General features: G+C 35.1%; 1 protein-coding gene across 1 annotated transcript in view; it reads left to right on the top strand.

Moving 5' to 3' along the window:
• The window catches only part of THEMIS (thymocyte selection associated), a 183,909-nt gene that overhangs the window by 42,097 nt on the left and 121,520 nt on the right, over positions 1-20,292 (top strand). The window contains exon 2 of the mRNA XM_045499513.1: positions 151-309. Coding sequence (XP_045355469.1) covers positions 151-309 — 159 coding nt within the window. The remainder of the gene's footprint in view (positions 1-150; positions 310-20,292) is intronic.

Genomic DNA, 20,292 nt, shown 5'->3' with positions numbered 1-20,292 from the left:
TTTTGCCAAGCTTGATTAAATTCCTATTTAGTAAGTAGGTAGCTAGGAGAGGAACTGAATAAAAACACTTTAGATGAGGCTTTAGACTCTTGCTTTGTTCTTCCTTATTTCTTTTTTTTTAAAGCTGTTTCAACTCTTCCTTTTTTTTAGGTTCCATTTATGAAATGTTTGGAAATGAATGCTGTTTATCAACAGGAGAAGTAATTAAAATTATTGGTCTCAAAATTAAGAAGATCATAGCTGAAATTTGTGAGCACATTGAGGGTTGTGAACGTCCGCAACCATTTGAGCTGCCTATGAATTTTCCAGGTACAGTAAATTGCAATGATTTCATATTTGTAAAACTATTGTTAATAGATGTATACATCTATACAGTTGAAAACAATACAAAGTGGTAGCTTTTGGTTTTTTTTTTTCACTCTAGGGAAGTGGGTGAAAAAATTAGAATTATTTTTTTTTCCATACAGTGTTATATGAGTTTCAGATGTACAATATAGTGACTCAGCAGTTCCATACATTACTCAGGGCTCATCTTGATAAGTGTGCTCTTAATCCCCTTCTGTTTAATCCAGTCTCCCACCCACCTCCCCTATGGTAACCATCGGTTATTCTCTGTAGTAAGAGTCTTTTTTTTTTTTTTAATTTGTGTCTTCTTTCTTTGTTTCATTTGTTTTGTTTTTGAAATTCCAAGTATGAGTGAAGTCATGGTATTTGTCTTTCTTTGACTTATTTCACTTAGCATTATACTCTCTAGATCCATCCATGTTGTTGCAAATGGTAAGATTTCATCCTTTATTAGGGCTGAAAATATTCAGCCGCAATATTATTCCATTATTCCAATATTCATAATAATGAATAATATTCTTTTATATATGTAACTTACTCTAGATATATTTTATATTCCCATAATATCTTGGTCACCAATAACATGTACCTTATTGGATAGTCATTGATGATTTTCTTAAATTTTTTTTTTCATTATTTTAGAGAAAGAGAGAGGAAGGGGCAAGGTAGAGAGAGAGAGAATCTTAAGCAGGCTCCATGCTTAGCAGGGAGCTCGACTTGGGGCTCAGTCCTACATCCCTGGTATCATGATCTGAGCTGAAATCAAGAGTCGGATGCTCAACCAGCTAAGCCACCCAGGTGCCCCTGTTGATGATTTTCTTATTTGCCTTATTCTCTAGACCAGGGTTGGCAAAAAGTTTTTTTTTATATAAGAAAACAGATAGTAAATATTTTAGACTTTGCCACCAGATGGTCTCCCTCACAACTATTGCACTCTGATCCTGTAACATGAAAGAAGCTATAGGTGATATATAAACCAATGGACATGCTGTGGTTCAATAAAAAATATATTTATAAAAACAGATGTCCAGCAGAGTTTGGCCTGTGAACTGTAGTTTGCTGAACTCTCCTCTAGACTAAAACTTCAGGACAGATAAAATATCACATATATGACTGTATATCTAGTACCAAGCACATTTCCAGTAGTTGTTTATTGAATGCATGAATGAATGAATAAATGATGAGCTGAGGAGAGAAATCTAGTAAACGTTTACAATATGATGTGATTCATGGTGTGATTGAAATATGCCTGGATTCCATGAGAGTCTTGATAAGGAACATCTAGCTCCTGTTGGCCATGTTTCAACATGGATTTTGAAGTCATTATATCTGAATTCTAGTTCTGCCACTTGTTAGCTGTATAACCTTGCCAAGTTATTTACCCTCCTCTCATGAAAAATGGGAATAATAATTCTATCTCCTAGTGTTTGAGGGAAGATTAAATTTTGAAATATATTTAAAGTGCTTAGAATGATACTTGTCATATAGCAAGGGCTATAAAAATGTGTCAGCTTTTATTACCATTATTATTACTATCATCAGTGGAGTGAAGTTTTTCAGAGCATTTGAAAGAAAATTATACTTGGGCTCTGATTTGAAAACTGAAAATAATCAGCCATATGAGGAGAAGATTCTTCCACGTTCTCCAGTATCTTCTTCCTTTCAACTGAAATCTTACCCATCGTTCAGTTCTATTTACTCCTTCCTACCCCCATCCTTTATAACAATGGTCTTCTAACTTGGCTGCACATTGCAATCACCTAGGGAGATTTAAAATATTCTGATGCTTAGGCCACTTCCCTGAGATATTCTGATAGTCTATAGTGAAGTCTGGTTACCAGAGTTTCCTAAAGCTACCAGGGTAAAAATAATGAGCAGTTAAGGTTGCCAACCATTGCTTTATAAGAAGTTTTTCCTAAGTATTCTAATTGGATGTAATAATTTCCTTTTTGAATCACTTTACTCTTTTATGCCTTAATCATTGCATTTATCACATTTTGAATGTAATTGAAATTATTTGTGTGCTTGTCTTATGAGAACCAACTGCTTCATAGGTTACAACATTGCTGACAACAGAATCTGAATCTCTTTATTGGTATAATCCCCACAGTGTTTAGGAGAAGATGTATATAATAAATATTTAGTAAGTTATAATGACTTTCTAGTAGAAAGATTGTTTCTTATTAGAGTAGTGAAAACACCTAATTTTTGGGAATATATATATTTTATATATTATTATTTATTATATTTAAATGTAATATTTATGATAGGTAATTAGTTTACATGATTATAGAGATTGGCAAATCCAATATCTACAGAGCTGATTTCCCACAAAATCACTTACCTTTTGATTAAGAGTTTAATTTGGGGAGTTGCTGTTTAGAATATCTTTTTGAGTTTTCAATTTATAAGATAGGCTTGCATCAACTGAGCAACAATTAAAAATATTTACCTACAGAGGCGCAGGGGTAGCTCAGTCAGTTAAGCATCAGACTTCAGCTCAGGTCATGATCTCATGGTTCATGGGCTCAAGCCCCCACGTTGTGCCCATGTACTAACAGCTTGGAGCCTGCAACCTGCTTCAAATTCTGTGTCTCCCTCTCTTTTGCCCCTCCCCCACTCACTCTCTGTCTGTCTCTCTCTCAAAAATAAATGTTAAAATTTTTTTTAAGTTTCTAAAAAATATTTATTTAAAAAACTGGCTTTAATGTAACAATCAGGGCTAAAATGGAAAGGTAAAGTGATTGGTGATGATATACTTTCTTTTAAAGAGGACTCCTAGCTGATGATGAAAGGGATCACAGATATAGGAGTATTTTTGGTACATCAGCTCTAGGGAGAAAGAGAAATTAAGGCCATTAATTTCAATAGAAACATCTCTTTGTTTGTACTCTATTTAAAACTCAATTTAAACTCTCAGAAATTAAACTCAGAAAGTATTTTAATATATATTTTACACATCCTTTCTTATTTGGCAATTTCCTAAATTTCCTTTTGTTATTGATTTCTAATTGCATTCTATTGTGGTCAGAAGACATACTTTCTGTGGTTTCAATCCTCTTAAATTTTTTGAGGCTTGTTTTATGGCTTAACACATGGCCTACCCTGGAGAAGGTTGCATGTGCACTTGAGAAGAAGGAGTATTTTGCTGTTCAGTGGAGTGCTCTACAGATGACTGTTGGTTTGTAGTGCTGTTCAAGTCTTCTATTTCCTTAAGAATCTTCTGCCTAGATGTTTCTATTATTGAAAGTTCCAACTACTCTTGAAGTTTTCAACTATTACTGTCAACTTTTGCTTCATGTATTCTGGGGCTATGATGTTAGGTGTATATGTGCTTATAATTGTTATTCTTCTTGATGAAGTGACACTTTTATTATTATATAGTATTCTTCTTTGTCTCTGGTAAAATTTTTGTTCCAAAGTTTGTTTTTATCTGATTTTAATGTGGTTACTACAGTTCTCTTTTGGTTACTGTTTACATGATCTATATTATATTCTTTAACTTTCAGACCATTTGTGTCTCTGAATTTAAAGTATGTTTCTTATGGGCAGCAAACAGTTAGATGATGTTTTTAATCTGTTCTGCCAATCTCTGCCTTTTAATTGGAATGTTAAATCCATTTATACTTAATATAATTACTGATAAAGTAGGACTTACATCTACCATTTTGCTGTTTGTTTTCCATATGTCTGACGCTTTTTGTGTTTTTCGTTAAATAGATGTTTTCTAATGTACCTTTTTTTAAAGATTTTAGTTTTTTAAGTCACCTCTACACTTAATGTGGGGCTTGCACCACAACCCTGAGATCAAGAGTCACACACTCTAGCAACTAAGCCAAACAGCCACCCCTCTAGTGCACCATTTTATCTCCCCCACCCTTTTTTTAAAAATTAAAACTCTATTTTATACAGGAGTTTTAGGTTCATAGCAAAACTGAGCAGAAGGTACAGAGATTTTTCATATGATAGCTGCCTCCAAATAGGCATGGCTTCCCCAGTATCAAAATACCATAACATATTTTTGTGGTTTATAGCTCATTTCTTTTTAATGCTGACTATTTCATTGTCTAGATGTGCCACAATTTATTTAGCTATTTACCTACTGAAGAACAACTTGCTTGTTTTTAGTTTTGACAATTATAAATAAGGCTGCTATAACATTCATGTGGAGGTGATTGCATGGGTAAGTTTTCAGCTTGTTTGGTTAAGTACCTAGAAACATAATTGCTGGACCATATGGTAAGAATATATTTAGTTTAAAAAAAAACCTGCCAACTGTCTTCTGAAATGGCTATACCATCTTTCATTTCCACCAGCAGTGAACGGGAGTTTCTGGTGTTGCACATCCTCATCAGTATTTTGTGTGGTCAATGTTTTGAATTTTGGCTATTCTGGTGTGTGTGTGTTTGTGTGTGTGTGTGTGTGTGTGTGTGTGTGTGTATATATATATGTGTGTGTATATATATATATATATATATATATATGCATATATATATATATATATATATACCTTTGATATCTCATCATTGTTTTAATTCTCAATTCCTTAATGACATATGATGTGGAGCATCTTTTCACATGCCTATTTGCCATCTGTATATATTCTTGTGTGAAATGTCTGTCCAGAGTTTTGCCCACTTTTTAAATCAGGTTTTTTGTTTCCTTATTGTTGAGTTTTAAGAGTTTTTGGATACAAGTCCTTTTTCAGATATTTTCTTCCATTTTGTGGCTTGTCTTCTCATTCTTTTGGCAGCATCAATTACAGAGAAGAACTGTTTTTTTTTTAAAAAAACAGGAGCCTGGCTTGCTAGTTATTTCTTTGCTACATTGTCTTTGGTGTCATAACTAAAAAGTCATCATCAAATTCAAGGTCACCTAGATTTTCTCAAAGTTTTTTTTTTTTTAAAAATTTTTCAAAGTTCATTTATTTTGAGAGAGAGAGAGACAGAGAGAGAGAGAGCAGGGGAAGGGCAGAGAGACAGTGAGAGGGAGAGAATCCCAAGCAGGTTCCACACTGTCAGTACAGAGCCTGATGCTGGGCTCATACCCATGAACCATGAGATCATAACCTGAGCTAATATCAAGAGTCAAATGCTTAACCAATTGATCCACCCAGGTGCCCTGATTTCCTCAAAGTTTTATAGATTTGCATTTTATGTTTAGGTTTATGATCCATGTTGAATTTTTTTGTGTGTGAACGGTGTAAGATCTGTGTCCAGATTTTTTTTTTCATTTGGATGTCCAGTTGTTCCAGCACCATTTAATGAAAAACATTTCTTTACTGCATTGTACTGCTTTTACTCCTTTGTCAAGCATTGTTTGAGTGTATTTATTTTATTTTACTTATTTAATTTAATTTTATATTTATTGTTTAATGTTTATTTATTTTTGAGAGAGAGAGAGAGAATGAGCAGGGGAGGGGCAGGGAGAAATAGGGAGACAGAGAATATCAAGCAGGCTCTGTGTTGACAGCACAGACACAGGGCTCAAACTCACAAACTGTGAGATCATGACCTGAACTGGAGTCAATAGACAGATGCTTAACCAACTGAGCCACCCTGGGGCCTCTAACTTTTTTTTTTTTTTTTAAATTTTTTTTTAATGTTTGTTTATTTTTGAGACAGAGAGAGACAGAGCATGAGCAGGGGAGGGGCAGAGAAAGAGGGAGACACAGAATCTGAAACAGGCTCGTCTCTGAGCTGTCAGCACAGAACCCGACGCGGGGCTCAAACCCACGAACCGTGAGATCATGACCTGAGCCGAAGTCGGACGCTTAACCGACCGAGCCACCTAGGCGCCCCTAACTGTTTTTATTTTAAAATCCACTTGTTCATTACTAGTATATAAGAAAGTGATTGGTTTTTGCATATTAACTTGTTATCCTACAATCTTGCTACACTCGGTTATTAATTTGGTCTTTTCTTTCAGGTTTTATATATAGACAATCATATTATCTGTGAACATAGTTTTTTTTTGTTCTTCCCAATCAATACACCTTTTATTTCCTTCCCTTGTCTTATTGCATTAGCTAGGACTTCTGGTACAATGTTGAAAAGGAGTGGAGAGAAGGGACATCCTAGCCTTGTTCCTGATCTTAGTGGGAAAGCTAGTTTCTTAAGTATTATGTTATCAGTAGGTTTGGGCTTTTTTTAGATTTTCTTTATTGAGTTGAGGGAGTTTTGCTCCATTTCTAATTTACTTAGAGTTTTTGTTGTTGTTGTTGTTTTTTCTTTTTACATTGAATGGATGTTGGCTTTTGTCACTTTCTTTTGGCATCTATTGATATGATCATATGATATTCTTCTTAGCCTAATAATGTAATGGATTACATTAATTGTCTCTCAGCTGTTGAAGCATCTTTGCATAAAAGGATAAATCCCACTTGATTGTGGTGTATAATTCTTTTTATAAATTGTTGGGTTTGATTTTCTAGTATTTTGTTGAAGATTTTGCATCTATATTTATGAGAAATATTGATATGTAGTTTTTTTCTTATATCTTCTCCCGGTTTTGATACTAGAGTAGTGCTGGTTTCAAAGGATGAAGTAGGGAGTATTCCCTTTACTTCTGTCTTCTAAAGATGTTGTGAAGAATTGTTATGACTTCTTTCTTTAAATGTTTGGTAGAATTCACCATTGAACCTGTTTAGTCCTGGTGCTTTCTGTTTGGGGAGGTTATTAATTATTGATTCACTTTCACTAATAGACATAGGCCATTTAAATTGTCTGTTTCTTCTTGTGTGAGTTTTGGTAGATTGTGTCTTTCAAGGAATTGGTCCATTTCATGTAGGTTATCAAATTTGGGGCATGGAGTTGTTGATCATAATATTATTTTATTATCCTTTTAATGTCCATGATGTCTTCTCTTTCATTTCTGACTTTAGTAATTTGTATCTTTTCTTTCTTTCTTTTTTTAACCTGGCTAGAGACTTATCTATTTTATTGACATTTCCAAAGAAAAAGCTTGCATTTTTGTTGATTTTTTTCCTATTGATTTCTTCTTTTCCATCTTAATTGATTTTTCCTATAACTTTTATTATTTCTTTTCTCCTGCTTAATTGGGTTTAATTTGTTTTTCTTTCTTCCAGTTTTCTAAGGTGGAAGCTTAGAGACTGATTTTTAGATCTTTCCTCTTTTCTAGTATATTCATTTAATTCAGTCTCCCTCTAAGCAGTACTTTCACTTCATGTCACAGTTGATAAGTTGTTATTTTCATTTTTATTTAGTTAAAAATATTTTAAAATTTCTCTTGAGAATTGTTTTCTTTGACCCCAAGTGTTATTTAAAAAAAAATTTTTTTTTTAACATTTATTTATTTTTGAGACAGAGAGAGACAGAGCATGAACGGGGGAGGGGCGGAGAGCGAGGGAGACACAGAATCTGAAACGGGCTCCAGGCTCTGAGCTGTCAGCACAGAGCCCGACGTGGGGCTCAAACTCACGGACCGTGAGATCATGACCTGAGCTGAAGTTGGATGCTTAACCGACTGAGCCACCCAGGCGCCCCCCGCCAAGTGTTATTTATTACGGGGGTGGGCGTAGTTATCTTTCTGTTATTGATTCTATTTTAATCCACTCTGGTTTCAGAGCATCTATTGTATGATTCTATTTTTAGAAATTTGTCAAGATGTTTTATTGCCCAGAATGTGGTCTATATTTGTGAATGTTTCATGTGAGATGGAAAGGAATGTGTAATTTGCTGTTGGATAAGTGTCTATAGATGTCAGTTATATCCACTGATTGATGGTGCTGTTGAGCTCAACTATGTCCTTACTTTTTTCTACCTGTTGGATTTATCCATTTCTAATATAAGGGTGTTAAAGTTGCCAACTATGAATTAGATTAATCTATTTTTGCATGTAGTTCTCCTAGTTTTTGCTTCACATATTTTGACACTTTTTTGCACAGGCATATACACATTAAGGATTGTTATGTCTTCTTGGAGTAGTGACTTTTTATCATTATACAATGCCCCTCTTTATTCCTGATAACTTTTCTTGCTCTGAAGTCTGCTCTGTCTGAAATTAATATAGGTACTCCAGCTTTCTTTGGATTAGTGTTACCATGGTATATCTTTGTCTCTTTACTTTAATCTATATGTGTCTTTATATTTAAAATGGATTTCTTTTTTTTAATGTTTATTCATTTTTTGAGAGAGGGAGAGACAGAGCACGAGTTGGGGAGGAGCAGAGAGAGGGAGACACAGAATCTGAAGCAGGCTCCAGGCTCTGAGTTGTCAGCACAAAGTGCAATGCGGGGCTTGAACTCATGAACCATGAGATCATGACCTGGCCGAAATCAGACGCTCAACCGACTGAGCCACCCAGGTGCCCCTAAAATGGATTTCATATAGAAAATATATAGTTGGGTCTTGTCATTTGATTGACTCTGATAATCTCTGTCTCTTAGTTGATGTATTTAGACCATTGACATTAAAAATGATTATTGCTATCCAGGTGACCCTTGAACAATGTAGAGGTTAGGAGCAAAATTCCCCCACACAGCTGAAAATCTGCATATAACTTTTGGCTCCCCCAGAACTTAACTACTAATAGCCTACAGTTGGCTGGAACCCTTACCAAGAACATAGTTTATTAACACATATTTTGTAGGTTATATGTATTATATACTGTATTCTTACAATAAAGTAAGCTAGACAAAATAAATTGCTATTAAGAAAATCACAAGGAAAATAATGTATATTTTAGTACTGTACTTAAAAAAAATCTGTGTATAAATGGACCTGCACATTTCAAACCCATGTTGTTCAAGGGTCAACTATAGTTGCATTAATGTCTACAGTATTTGTTACTGTTTTCTTTTTGTTGCCTTTTTTCTTTTTTCCTATTTTTGTCTTCCATACATTCTCTGCTTTTTGTGGTTTGATTGAGCATTTTGTATGATTCCATTTTCTCTCCTTTCTTAGCATATCCATTATACTTATTATACTTAAAACTTTTATTAGTGTTTGCTGTATGATTTGCAATATAAATTTACAACTAATCCAAGTCTACTTTCAAATAACTCCATATTCCTTCACATGTAGTGTAAATACTTTATCATAACAAAATATTCCTAATTCATTCCTCTTGTCCCTTGTATCATTGCTCTGATTCATTTCACTTATACATAAGCATACATAAGCATATACTTATACCTAAGCATACATAATTAAATACATTGCTGATATTATTATTATAAGCTTTTTATCTGTTAGATCAATTAATAATGAGAAAATAAAAGTTTTTATTTTACCCTCACTTATTCCTTCTCTGATATTCTTCTTTTCTTTATGTAGATCCAAGTTTCTGACCTGTACAATTTTTCTTTTCTCTGAAGAACTTCTTTTTACATTTCTTGCAAAGCAGGTCTACTGGCAACAAATTCCCAGTTGTCGTTTGTCTGAGAAAGTCCTTAATTCTCCTTCACATTTGAAGGATAATTTGTCAGGGTACAGAATTCTAGGTTGATTTTTTCTTTCTTAGCACTTTAAATATTTCACTCTACTCTTTTGCTTGCATGATGTCTGAGTATTTGGATGTAATTCTTTGTTCATCTGCATGTAAGGAGTTTTATTCCTGTGGTTTCTTTTATGATGTTTTCTTTATCTTTGATTTTCTGCAGTTTAAATATAATATTCCTATGTAGTTGGGGTTGTTTGTTTCCTTGTTTTCATTTATCCAGTTTCGTTTTTCCCAAGCTTCCTGGATCTGTGGTTTGTTGCGTGACATTAATTTGGTGAAATTCTCAGGCATTGCTTCAGATATTTCTTCTGTTCTTATTTCTCTTTCTTTTCCTTCTGGTATTCCCGTTACATAGATGGTACACCTTTTGTTGTTCCACAGTACTTAGATATTCTGTTATGTGTTTTTGTTTTTGCTTTGCTTTTATGTTTTGGAAGTTTGTATTAATATATTCTCAAGCTGAGAGATTCTTTCTTCAGCTATGTCCAGTCTACTAATGAGCCCATCAAAGACATTCTTTATTTCTGTTATAGTGATTTTGAACTTTAGCACTTATTTTTGGTTCTTTCTTAGGCTTCTCTATTTCTACTTACATTGCCCACCTTTTCTACAATATCTATTTAGGCCCTAGCATATTAATCATAATTGTTTTAAATTCCTGGTCTGATTATCCCAACATCCCTGCCATATCTGAGTCTGACTCTGCAGCTTGCTGTGTCTCTTCAATTGTCTTTTTTGCCTTGTAGTATGCTTTATAATTTTTTCTTGATAGCCGGACATAATGTACTGGATAGAAAGAAACCATAGTTAATAGGACTTTAGTAATGTAACAGTAAGGTGTGGTAGGAGGGGAAGCATTCTATGGTCCTATAATTAGGTCTCAGTATTTTTATAGACCTGTGCCTCTGAACTATGAACTGCACAAGTGCTTCTCAATCTTGTTACCCACTCTTTATGTGGGAAAGGGTGGCTACAGTAGAGTTGGGTATTGCCCTTCTCACATGTGGAAGCCTAGAACAGGCTAGATCTGGGTATTTCCATTTCCTCAAATAGAAAGACTGGAGTGGGTTTTAGTTGCATATTTTCTCTAAATGGAAGTCTAGAGGGGGTGTTAGTTGTATATTTTCCTGCACCCTAGGTCAGTTAGTCCTAATAAAACACCAATCATGTCTCTTAAGGGCAAGCCTTATTAAGAAGAACAGAATGTTCTGACTATTTTGAATTTTTTTTTTCTCTCCCCCTGCCAGAAGCATTAGGAGATTTTTCTCTGATATTTAGTGTGAAAGCCTGGTCAAGTTCCTAGAGGTAGAACTTACAAAATTATGAGAGCTTCCCCATGATTGGGACCCTGGAGCTTTTTCTCTCAGACTTGTCCATTCAGAGCTTCTAGCAATTATACTTCATAATTTTCTAGTCTGGTATTGGTTCATATCGAGGTTTCTTCTCTGGTAAGTTGTGGTTCTCTGTACTTGCCTATCTGTCTCTTCAATTCTGGAGGCATTGGTTTATCCTCTGAACTCACTTCTCTAATGAATCCAAGAATAGTTGCTGGTTTTTCAGTTTGTTTGGCTTTTTACTTTTTGCTGGGCAGAGTGGCAGCTTGAAAACTTTTTATATCCAAGGCCAGAAACCAGAAGCCCAATGTTTTTTTCCTATATATATATTTTTGTTGTTGTTGTTGTTTTGGTTTGTTTGTTTTTTTGTATTTTTTTTTTAGTTATTTTTTTTAGTGGTTGCTTAGGGATTACAGTTAATGTCTTAATTTATAACAATCTAGTTTGGATTAACTAATTTAATTTCAATAATATGTAAAATTGGACTCCTTTGTAGTTCTATTCCCTACCCTATCTTTCTAATTGCTATTATCATGAAAATTATGTGTTTATACATTATGTGCCCACCAACATAGATTTATGATTATTCTTTATGCAATTGCCTTTTAAATTAGATAGGAAAAATATTTGAAAATAAATACACTTAAACTTTATTTTATTTTTACATTGATAGCTACTTTTACTAGTACTTTTTATTTCTTGACCCAGAATAAAGTTACTGTCTTATATCCTCCAGCCTGAAGGATTCCGTTTAAGATTTCTTGTGTGGCAGTTTTGATAGTAATAAATTCTCTCAGTTTTTGTTATCTGGAGATGTCCTAATTTCCTATTTATTTATTTCTTTATTTAAGTGTAGTTAGCACACAATGTGACATCGCTTCCTGGTGCACAGTGTAGTGTGACTCCGCAATTTCATACATTATGCTATGCTCACCACAAGTGTAGGTACCATTTGTTGTCATACAACACTATTACAATATCACTGATTATGTTCCTTATGCTGTGCCTTTTATTCCTGTGACGTATTTATTCCATATCTGGAAACCTGTATCTCCCACTCCGCTTCACCCATTTTACCCATCTCCTCACACGCGTCCGCGCTGGCAACCATCAGTTTGTTCTCTGTATTTATGGGCCTGATTCCGCTTTTTGTTTGTTTGTTTTTTAGATTCCACGTATGAGTTACCTCATATAGTATCTGTCTTTCTCAATCTGATTTATTTCACTTGGCATAATATCCTCTAGGCCCATACGTGTTGTGCAAATGGCACAATTTCATTCTCTTTATGGCTGCATAATATTCATATACATACAGACACACACACACACACACACACACACACACACACACACACACAGACATCTGCTTTGTCCATTCATCTGTTGATGAACTCTCAGGTTGCTTCCATATCTTGGCTATTGTCAATGATACTGCAATAAACATAGGCTGCACATATCTTTTCAAATTAGTGTTTTTAATTTTCTTTGGGTAAATACTAGTGGAATTGTTGGCTCATATGGCATTTCTATTTGTAATTTTTTGAGTAACTTTCATTTTTAAAGGATAAGTTTTCTGTATACAAAATTGGTTCACAATTCTTTTTTTTTTTCAATACTTTAAATATGTCATCCCAATGATTTCTGGCCTTCATGGTTTCAGAGTAGAAATTAACTTTTAATCTTATTGAAAAAATCCATATACTTGATGAGTCTTTTCTCTTCTGCTGTTTCCAAAATTCTCTATTTGTCTTTGGTTTTCAATAGCTTGATCAGAATGACATGAAGCTTCAAGTTTATCCTATTTGGAATGTGTTGAGTTTTTGAATGTGTAGATTAATGTTTTTCATCAAATTTTGGAGGTTTTGGTCATTATTTCTTCAAATAGTCTTTTGATGTCTTTCTCTTCTTCTTCTGGAACACACATTATTCACATATTTATATGCTTGATGCTGTCCCTATGTCTTTGAGACTCTGTTAATTTCTTTTTGTACTTTTTTATTTTTGTTTCTCAGAATGAATAATCTCAACTGACCATCTTAAAATTTGATTTATATTCCCTATTTGGTAAGACTTCATTTTAATACTTCCTTTTTAGTTCTTTAGACATAGTTTTCTTTATTTTTTGAAGGCATTTAAAATAGCTTATTTAGAGTCTTTCTCTAGGAAACCTAATGTCCGGGCTTCCTCAAGAATAGTTTTTATTGATTGCTTTTTTCCCCTAGTGGATGGGTCACACTTTCTTGTTGCTTTGCCTGTTTCATAGTTTGTTTTTGAAAGTTGGATATTTTATTTTTTTTCAACGTTTATTAATTTTTGGGGCAGAGAGAGACAGAGCATGAACGGGGGAGGGGCAGAGAGAGGGGGAGACACAGAATCGGAAACAGGCTCCAGGCTCCGAGCCATCAGCCCAGAGCCCGACGCGGGGCTGGAACTCACGGACCGCAAGATCGTGACCTGGCCGAAGTCGGACGCTTAACCGACTGCACCACCCAGGCGCCCCAAAAGTTGGATATTTTAAACAATATAATTTGGCAACTCTAGAAATTGAATTTTCTCCCCTCCTTAGGGTGTTTTGTTATTGCTGGTTGTTGAGTGATTTTTTTGAACTGTATATGTGAAGTCTGTGTTCTTTGTCATGTGGAGCCACTGAATCTCTGCTCAGTTAGCTTGGTGGGCAACTAATGCCTGGACAGAGATTTCCTTAAACAACTGGAAACAGGAGTTCTCCCAGTCCTTTTTGAGGGGCTCAGTGTTCATTTGGGGGCATGCCTTCTACACTCAATCAGGCAGGTAAAAACTCTTGTTTGTTTGCTCATGTAGAGCCTCAAAGTCAGCTGGGTTTGAAAGCTGAGGACTTTCTCAGGTCTTTCTTAAACATACATACAGTCCTACACATGTATGTGGTTTTCTAGATTACGAGGAATATATTAGAACTTTTCAACACTTTTTTGACATCTTATTTCTCAGCTTTTCCCTTTAAACTTTTTTGGTTAGCCTATTTTTTCCCCAACTGTTACACATCACCGCAGGCAGTCACAAAAATTAAATAATTATCTCTTATTGTTTTTGACACATGATCCCTAGGAAAAGTCTTTTCCCACTGAGTGAGCTCAAAATGAGATCAAATAAAGACAATGTTGCAAGTAGAATCTTCCAGGTAGTCACCAGACGTGTCAAAAAATAACAATTCCCTGAGAATGAACTCTGAAAGATTTCCAGCTCCTTTCTGCCCCCTCTTGTGACTGCTGCACTGGGGGTTTTGCTATGATTGCAAGCTGTTAGTTTCACTATGAAGTTGAAAGGGATGGGGAGGGTGGGATACTGCAAGTTAAATTGTCACAAAGTTTGCTGTTTTTAACCAAGATTCAGCCATTTTTTTCTTCAATACATGCTCCCCAGATTGCTGTAATCCTTGGGCTAATTTACAAAGTTCTTGAAAAAATTAATTCTGACCATTTGTTTTTTTACCCAATTACTCCATTGCTTTTATAAAGGAGGAGATAATTTTCAGAGGTCCTTATTCTATCATACTTGCTGCCATCATCTACCCTACTATGATAAAGTATGTTAACACAGATCCTTAATTTCTCATTGTAATTTAAAAGTTTTGATGAGGATGATCATACCCTTGGCAAAGGTGCCCATGAAGAGTATTTCTTTGTTAATAAAGATGCTCTCCTCGGGGTGCCTGGGTGGCTCAGTCGGTTAATCGTCCAACTTCAGCTCAGGTCTTGATTTCACAGTTTGTGAGTTTGAGCCCGCGTCAGGCTCTGTGTGGACAGCTGAGTCTGGAGCCTGCTTTGGATTCTGTGTCTCCCTCTCTCTCTGCCTCTCCCCCACTCACACTCTGTTTCTCTCTCTCTCTCTCTCTCTCTCTCTCTCTCTCTCTCTCCCCCTCTCTCTCTCTCAAAAACAAATAAACATTTAAAAAATAAAAAAAAATAAAGATGCTCTACTGAAAAAAGTTACCCACCCTTTGACCAGTAAATATGGCTTTGTAGATGCTCCAGTAAGTGGAAGGAAGCTCAAGCAACTGTCCAGAAAGGAAAGCTTTGTAGGGATTTGGTGAGATGCTTCCAGGGAACAAACTGGAGTTGATTTTTGCTAAGTGTGAATGGGGAGATAAACTTGCGATATATATTGCTGGTTGCATTCTATGTTAGTGTTACATTTCCATACGTCTATTTTGTCACTTCAAAAACTGTTCAGTATATTAAAAAAATAAAGAGCAATTATTTAAGTCCTTTATAGAAATAAACATACTGCTTTAGAAATATAATTTTTCTTTTTTTAATGTTTGTTTATTCATTTTGAGAGAGAGAGAAAGAGAGCAAGTGGGGGAGGGACAGAGAGAGAAGGGGAGAGAGAATCCTAAGCTGACAACACAGCACCCAATGTGGGGGTTGAACCCACAAATGTGAGATTATGACCTTAGCTGAAATCAAGAGTTGGACACTCAACGCACTGAGCCACCCAGGTGCCCTAATTTGTTCTTTTAGAAGACAGCCATCTTGACTAAGACCCTTTTTTCTGAGCTAGAAAACATGCCATTCTTGCCAAGCACAACAAAAATATATATCCTGATATATGGTAGTGGATTACATTGTCCCCATAGATGGATAAATCATATAATGTTTGCGTTATAGTGAAGTTTCAAATTTCAGATTACTTCCTGGAAAGATCTTTCTTTCTAATGTTATAAAGCATCAATACTAAATGCCTTCTCTTTAGACATAAGAAATTTCCTGGGAGGAAGTGTTACAAAGAAGAAATACATTTTTTTGGTAATCAGAGTCCTGCCACCCCCAACAGCAGGTTTACACAAGTGTCTCTAAACCATGTCCAAGAACGGTTGTGGTAGCATCTGTAAAACCACTGTTAAAGTTATATAGCCAGGTTGAAGTTTTCTGTTTGAATTTATAGGTCATACTCCCTGAATTTTATCACTGTGTGGAATGATTTTGCTGGAAGGTGGAGGCATGTAAGAAATGTGATAGTAAAGCTTAGAGATAGAAAATTCTCTACTACCCTACACACACTTAAATTAGAATCCTGATGATGTGCTGAGCACTGTTCTAAATACTTTCATGTATGTATATATTATCCATGTGTATCCGTATGTATTATCCATATGTATATGTATCCATATGTACGTGTGTGTATATGTATATCTATATAACTAATTGAATTCACATTTACATATGACAAAATAAGGAACTTGCCCAAGGCCAAATAGTTGTTAAGCAGTTCCATTGATTCTATGTTAGCACTCTCTGATATAACATAACATATAATATAAGACTCTACATTCATGTTCCTTCAAGTTCATTTATAGGGCTGTTCCAGGAGGCTTCAGTTCTTTGATACATGCCCACTCTAGAAAGCTCCTTTTGAGTGAATGATCTGAGAATTAGAGAAATCGCAAGACAGAAATAATAGTCTTTCACTTCTACTGTTTTCTTTTGATCACACAAATGCTGGTGCATGCTAGGGGGAGACTGCACAAGGGTGGAGGAGGCAGGAATCCCTGGGGCCTCTCTTGAAGGCTACCTGGCACAGACATTTAAATAAATAAAAAAAGCAAAGCAAAACAAAACAAAAGGAGAGAGAGTTGTGAAATTAATTTTAATAAAATATCTTATTGAAAATATGTATCTAAATATTATGCTTTTAACATCTAATCAATATAAAAACTACTGAGATATTTCACATTCTTCTCATGCCAAGTCTTCAAATCCAGATGTGTTTTCTAACTCCTAGTACCTCTCGATTCAGGCTATGCTAGTTTCAAGTAGCCATATTTCAAATGCTCCGAACAGTGCCTCTAACAGTAGTACTGTATTGGAGAAGCACCAATACGGATGTAAACAGTAGAATTCCAGAGTCTGTGCTTTGAAGCACTTCTTGCTTAATGTGAAATGATTTTCTTGTCAGCCAACATCAAGGTTATGATGAAGATCCAAAGATGCCTTGGATATGTGGCATCCTTCCTAATTTTTCTGTCATATGCAGTAAGCATTGTGATATTAAAATGAACTAAATCGATCCGTGTCCTAAAATAACATGAAATTGGAATTTTTAGATGACTTAGAAAGTTCACTAACTATGAAATTTCCTTCATATGTTTAATGGATTTAAATCATATCTTAAAGATAAGCTTCAGGCAGTGCTTCTTACTTAAAAAGAATTTCTACAGGCAAATGGATAAACGGATTTTATCTGTCAGGTGGGCAGTCCATTCCTAAGCGCCATGCAGCTGCCAAGTTCAATTGCCACACTTTCATAAATGCAGTCAGTAATGAAGCAGTGAGTCCAAATGAAGCAGCAGTTTATTTCTCATGGCACAACAGACAGCATTATCTTCATGCTTTAGTGTCCCGTCAGCCCCATGTGTGTGTGTGTGTGTGGGGGGGGGGGGTGATAATAGAGTAGGGTCAGGTGGGTGCTAAATGCACAGCAGAGGAACAGTAAGTTTAGGAAATCCCAGACATGGAAGCTGCTTCTGGCAAACTGGCCAATCTTTGCCCTCTAGGAAAACATTGTTTTTATTATCCTGGAATGTAAGAAACTCTTTAGGGAGGAGGAAGACGACTTTGCTATCCTAGAAGTCTCTCGGGAGGGAGATATTCTCTCACTTTTCTGCTGGTCAGGAAATAAAACCTCCAGCTTCTGAAGCATGTAGACGTGCCATGGAGAATTATCTTCCAAAATCTCTCTCTCTTCTGAACAGTAAGATTCTTTTCAAAATCATTTTAATTATAAATGTGAAAAGTACAGAAAAGTACTAAGAATAATCAGTGGCAAAAGTTGGATTAATAATAGAATTATATCTTCAAAAAATTCAGATTAAATGACTAAAATTTATGAAACTGTTTCTTTTATGCCTTATCAAAAATAGTTCACTTTTTCAAAATGAATTTTCCCTTTGTTTCATTTGGAAAACTATGTGCTTAATTGTAGACAACATATAATATTACATTCAATGGCCATTCGTTATATGTTTTATGTACCATTGAAATGACTAGATCTTTCATGTTTAGCCATTTTATGATTGTAGGTATCTGTTTGACTAAAATATCAGTTTCTAAAAGGACCTAATAGGAAAATTGTTATGCAAAAAATATTTAAAATATATTTACTAGATTTATAGTTGAATAACCTTTTTATCTTTTTTTTTTTTTTTTGAAGGATTTCTGTTAAAAGAAGCAAGATATAGTGCAGAAATTGCTCCTATTTTCCCATCTGGATGTTATGATCACATAGGATTCAGAAAAGCCCTAAATAGGGCTTCTTGCCTTTTGGATAATTTGCTATTCAAGGGATCATGGGATATTCTTCCAAATTTTCTGGGTCAGCCTCTCTTAAGGCTTCTCTTCCCACTGTGCTCACTTAGGCAAAATAAATTGAGTTATGTCTACTATACAAAATAATTTTCCTAAACAAAAAAGGAATATTCTGCATATACTGTACAAGAAAATCTGAAGCAATCTAAATGCACAAGAAATGCAGGTTTTTACATTAATTTTCAGTTCCTTTCGGGGGGGGGTCTTTTTCTTCTATTCTTTAGTATGCAATCAAATTACTTCTCTAAATCCTTGATCTTTGGATAACTAAAATGTATATTATCTGGAAGATAAGAGACTTTGCAATTCTAGGTTAAAATGTTCTTTTCACTCACCTATATACATTTTATCATCAGCCCAGAAGTCTGTCAGAAAGATTATTTTAAAATAGGCTTTTTTACAACTGGCATTTTTCCATAAGTTTTCATAGTATTGCTATCTTATGTACATCTTCTAAAAATCTGTCTCATCACATTTGGCTCTTACCATCCTCTTTTCTACATGCATAATTACTCTAAAGCTTTTTCTGGTGTTATTTCAATGTTATCACCATAGAGAGACTCTCATGAGAAGAATCAGATTGTCCTTAAAACATTGTCTACTCAGGTCTTCAGTTCCTTGACTCTCTTAACTGAACATTGATAAAGCACACTACTATATTTTTTCATAATTACATGCTGGTGATTTAGAGGTTCTGCCATTGGAACAAAAGCTTTTTAAAAATAGACTTTATTGTGAAGAACAGCTTTAGGTTCAGAGAAAATTAAACAGAAGGTACACAGATTTCCCATATGCCCACTACCCCCACATATATATAGCCTCCTCCATTATCAATGTCCTCTGACAGAGTAGAACTCTTGTTATAATTGAGGAAACTACCTGGATGCATCATAAACACCCAAAGTTCAAAGTTTACATTACGGTTCACTCTTGGAGTAGTACATGGGTTTACACAAATACAGTGACATGTCTCCATCACTATAGTATTTACAGACTATTTTCACTGTCTTAGCAACCCTCTGTGCTCCTCCTGTTCATACTTCCTCCCTCACAACTCCTGGCAATCACTGATCTTTTTACAGTTTCCAGTTTTGTCTTTTTCCAGAATGTCATACAATTGGGATCATGGCATACGTAGCCTTTTACAGGTTGGCTTCTTAAACTTAGTAATAGCGTTCCAAGTGTCCCCCATGTCTTTTCATGGCTTGGTAGCTCATTTCTTTGTAGTGCTCACTAATATTGCATTGTATGGATGTACTACAGTTTATTTATCCATTCACCTACTGAAGGACATCTTGGTTATTTCTAAGTTTTGGCAATTGAATAAAGCTGCTATAAACATCCATGTGCAAGTTTTAGTATGGACATAAGGAACACAACTTTTTAAAGTAATAAAATGTATTGATTTTTTTCAATTTTACAAATACCACATATATCTTGTAGAACATTAGAAAATGGAAGAAAATGCAGTGAAGTAAATTAAAGTTCCCTATAATCTCATCACCAAAGCTATCTTGCGTGAATCAGTTTGATACATTTCCTTCCATTGTTTTCCAGTATATTTTACATGCACATACATATAGACATATGTTTTCATGTAATGGGAAACAGGCCTGTTTCTCTTAAAAAATTTTTTTAATCTTTATTTATTTTTAAGAGAGACAGAGTGTGAGCAGGGTAGAGGGCAGAGAGAGAGGGAGACACAGAATCTGGAGCAGGCTCCAGGCTCTGAGCTGTCAGCACAGAGCCCGACCCAGGACTCAAATTCAGAAACTCCAAGATCATGACCTGAGTGGAAGTCGGATGCT

Source organism: Leopardus geoffroyi, chromosome B2 (assembly GCF_018350155.1).
Source record: "Leopardus geoffroyi isolate Oge1 chromosome B2, O.geoffroyi_Oge1_pat1.0, whole genome shotgun sequence".
Classification (NCBI taxonomy): Eukaryota; Metazoa; Chordata; class Mammalia; order Carnivora; family Felidae; genus Leopardus; species Leopardus geoffroyi.
The sequence above is the reverse complement of the archived record's forward strand: the minus strand, read 5'-3'. Positions and strand labels throughout refer to the sequence as shown.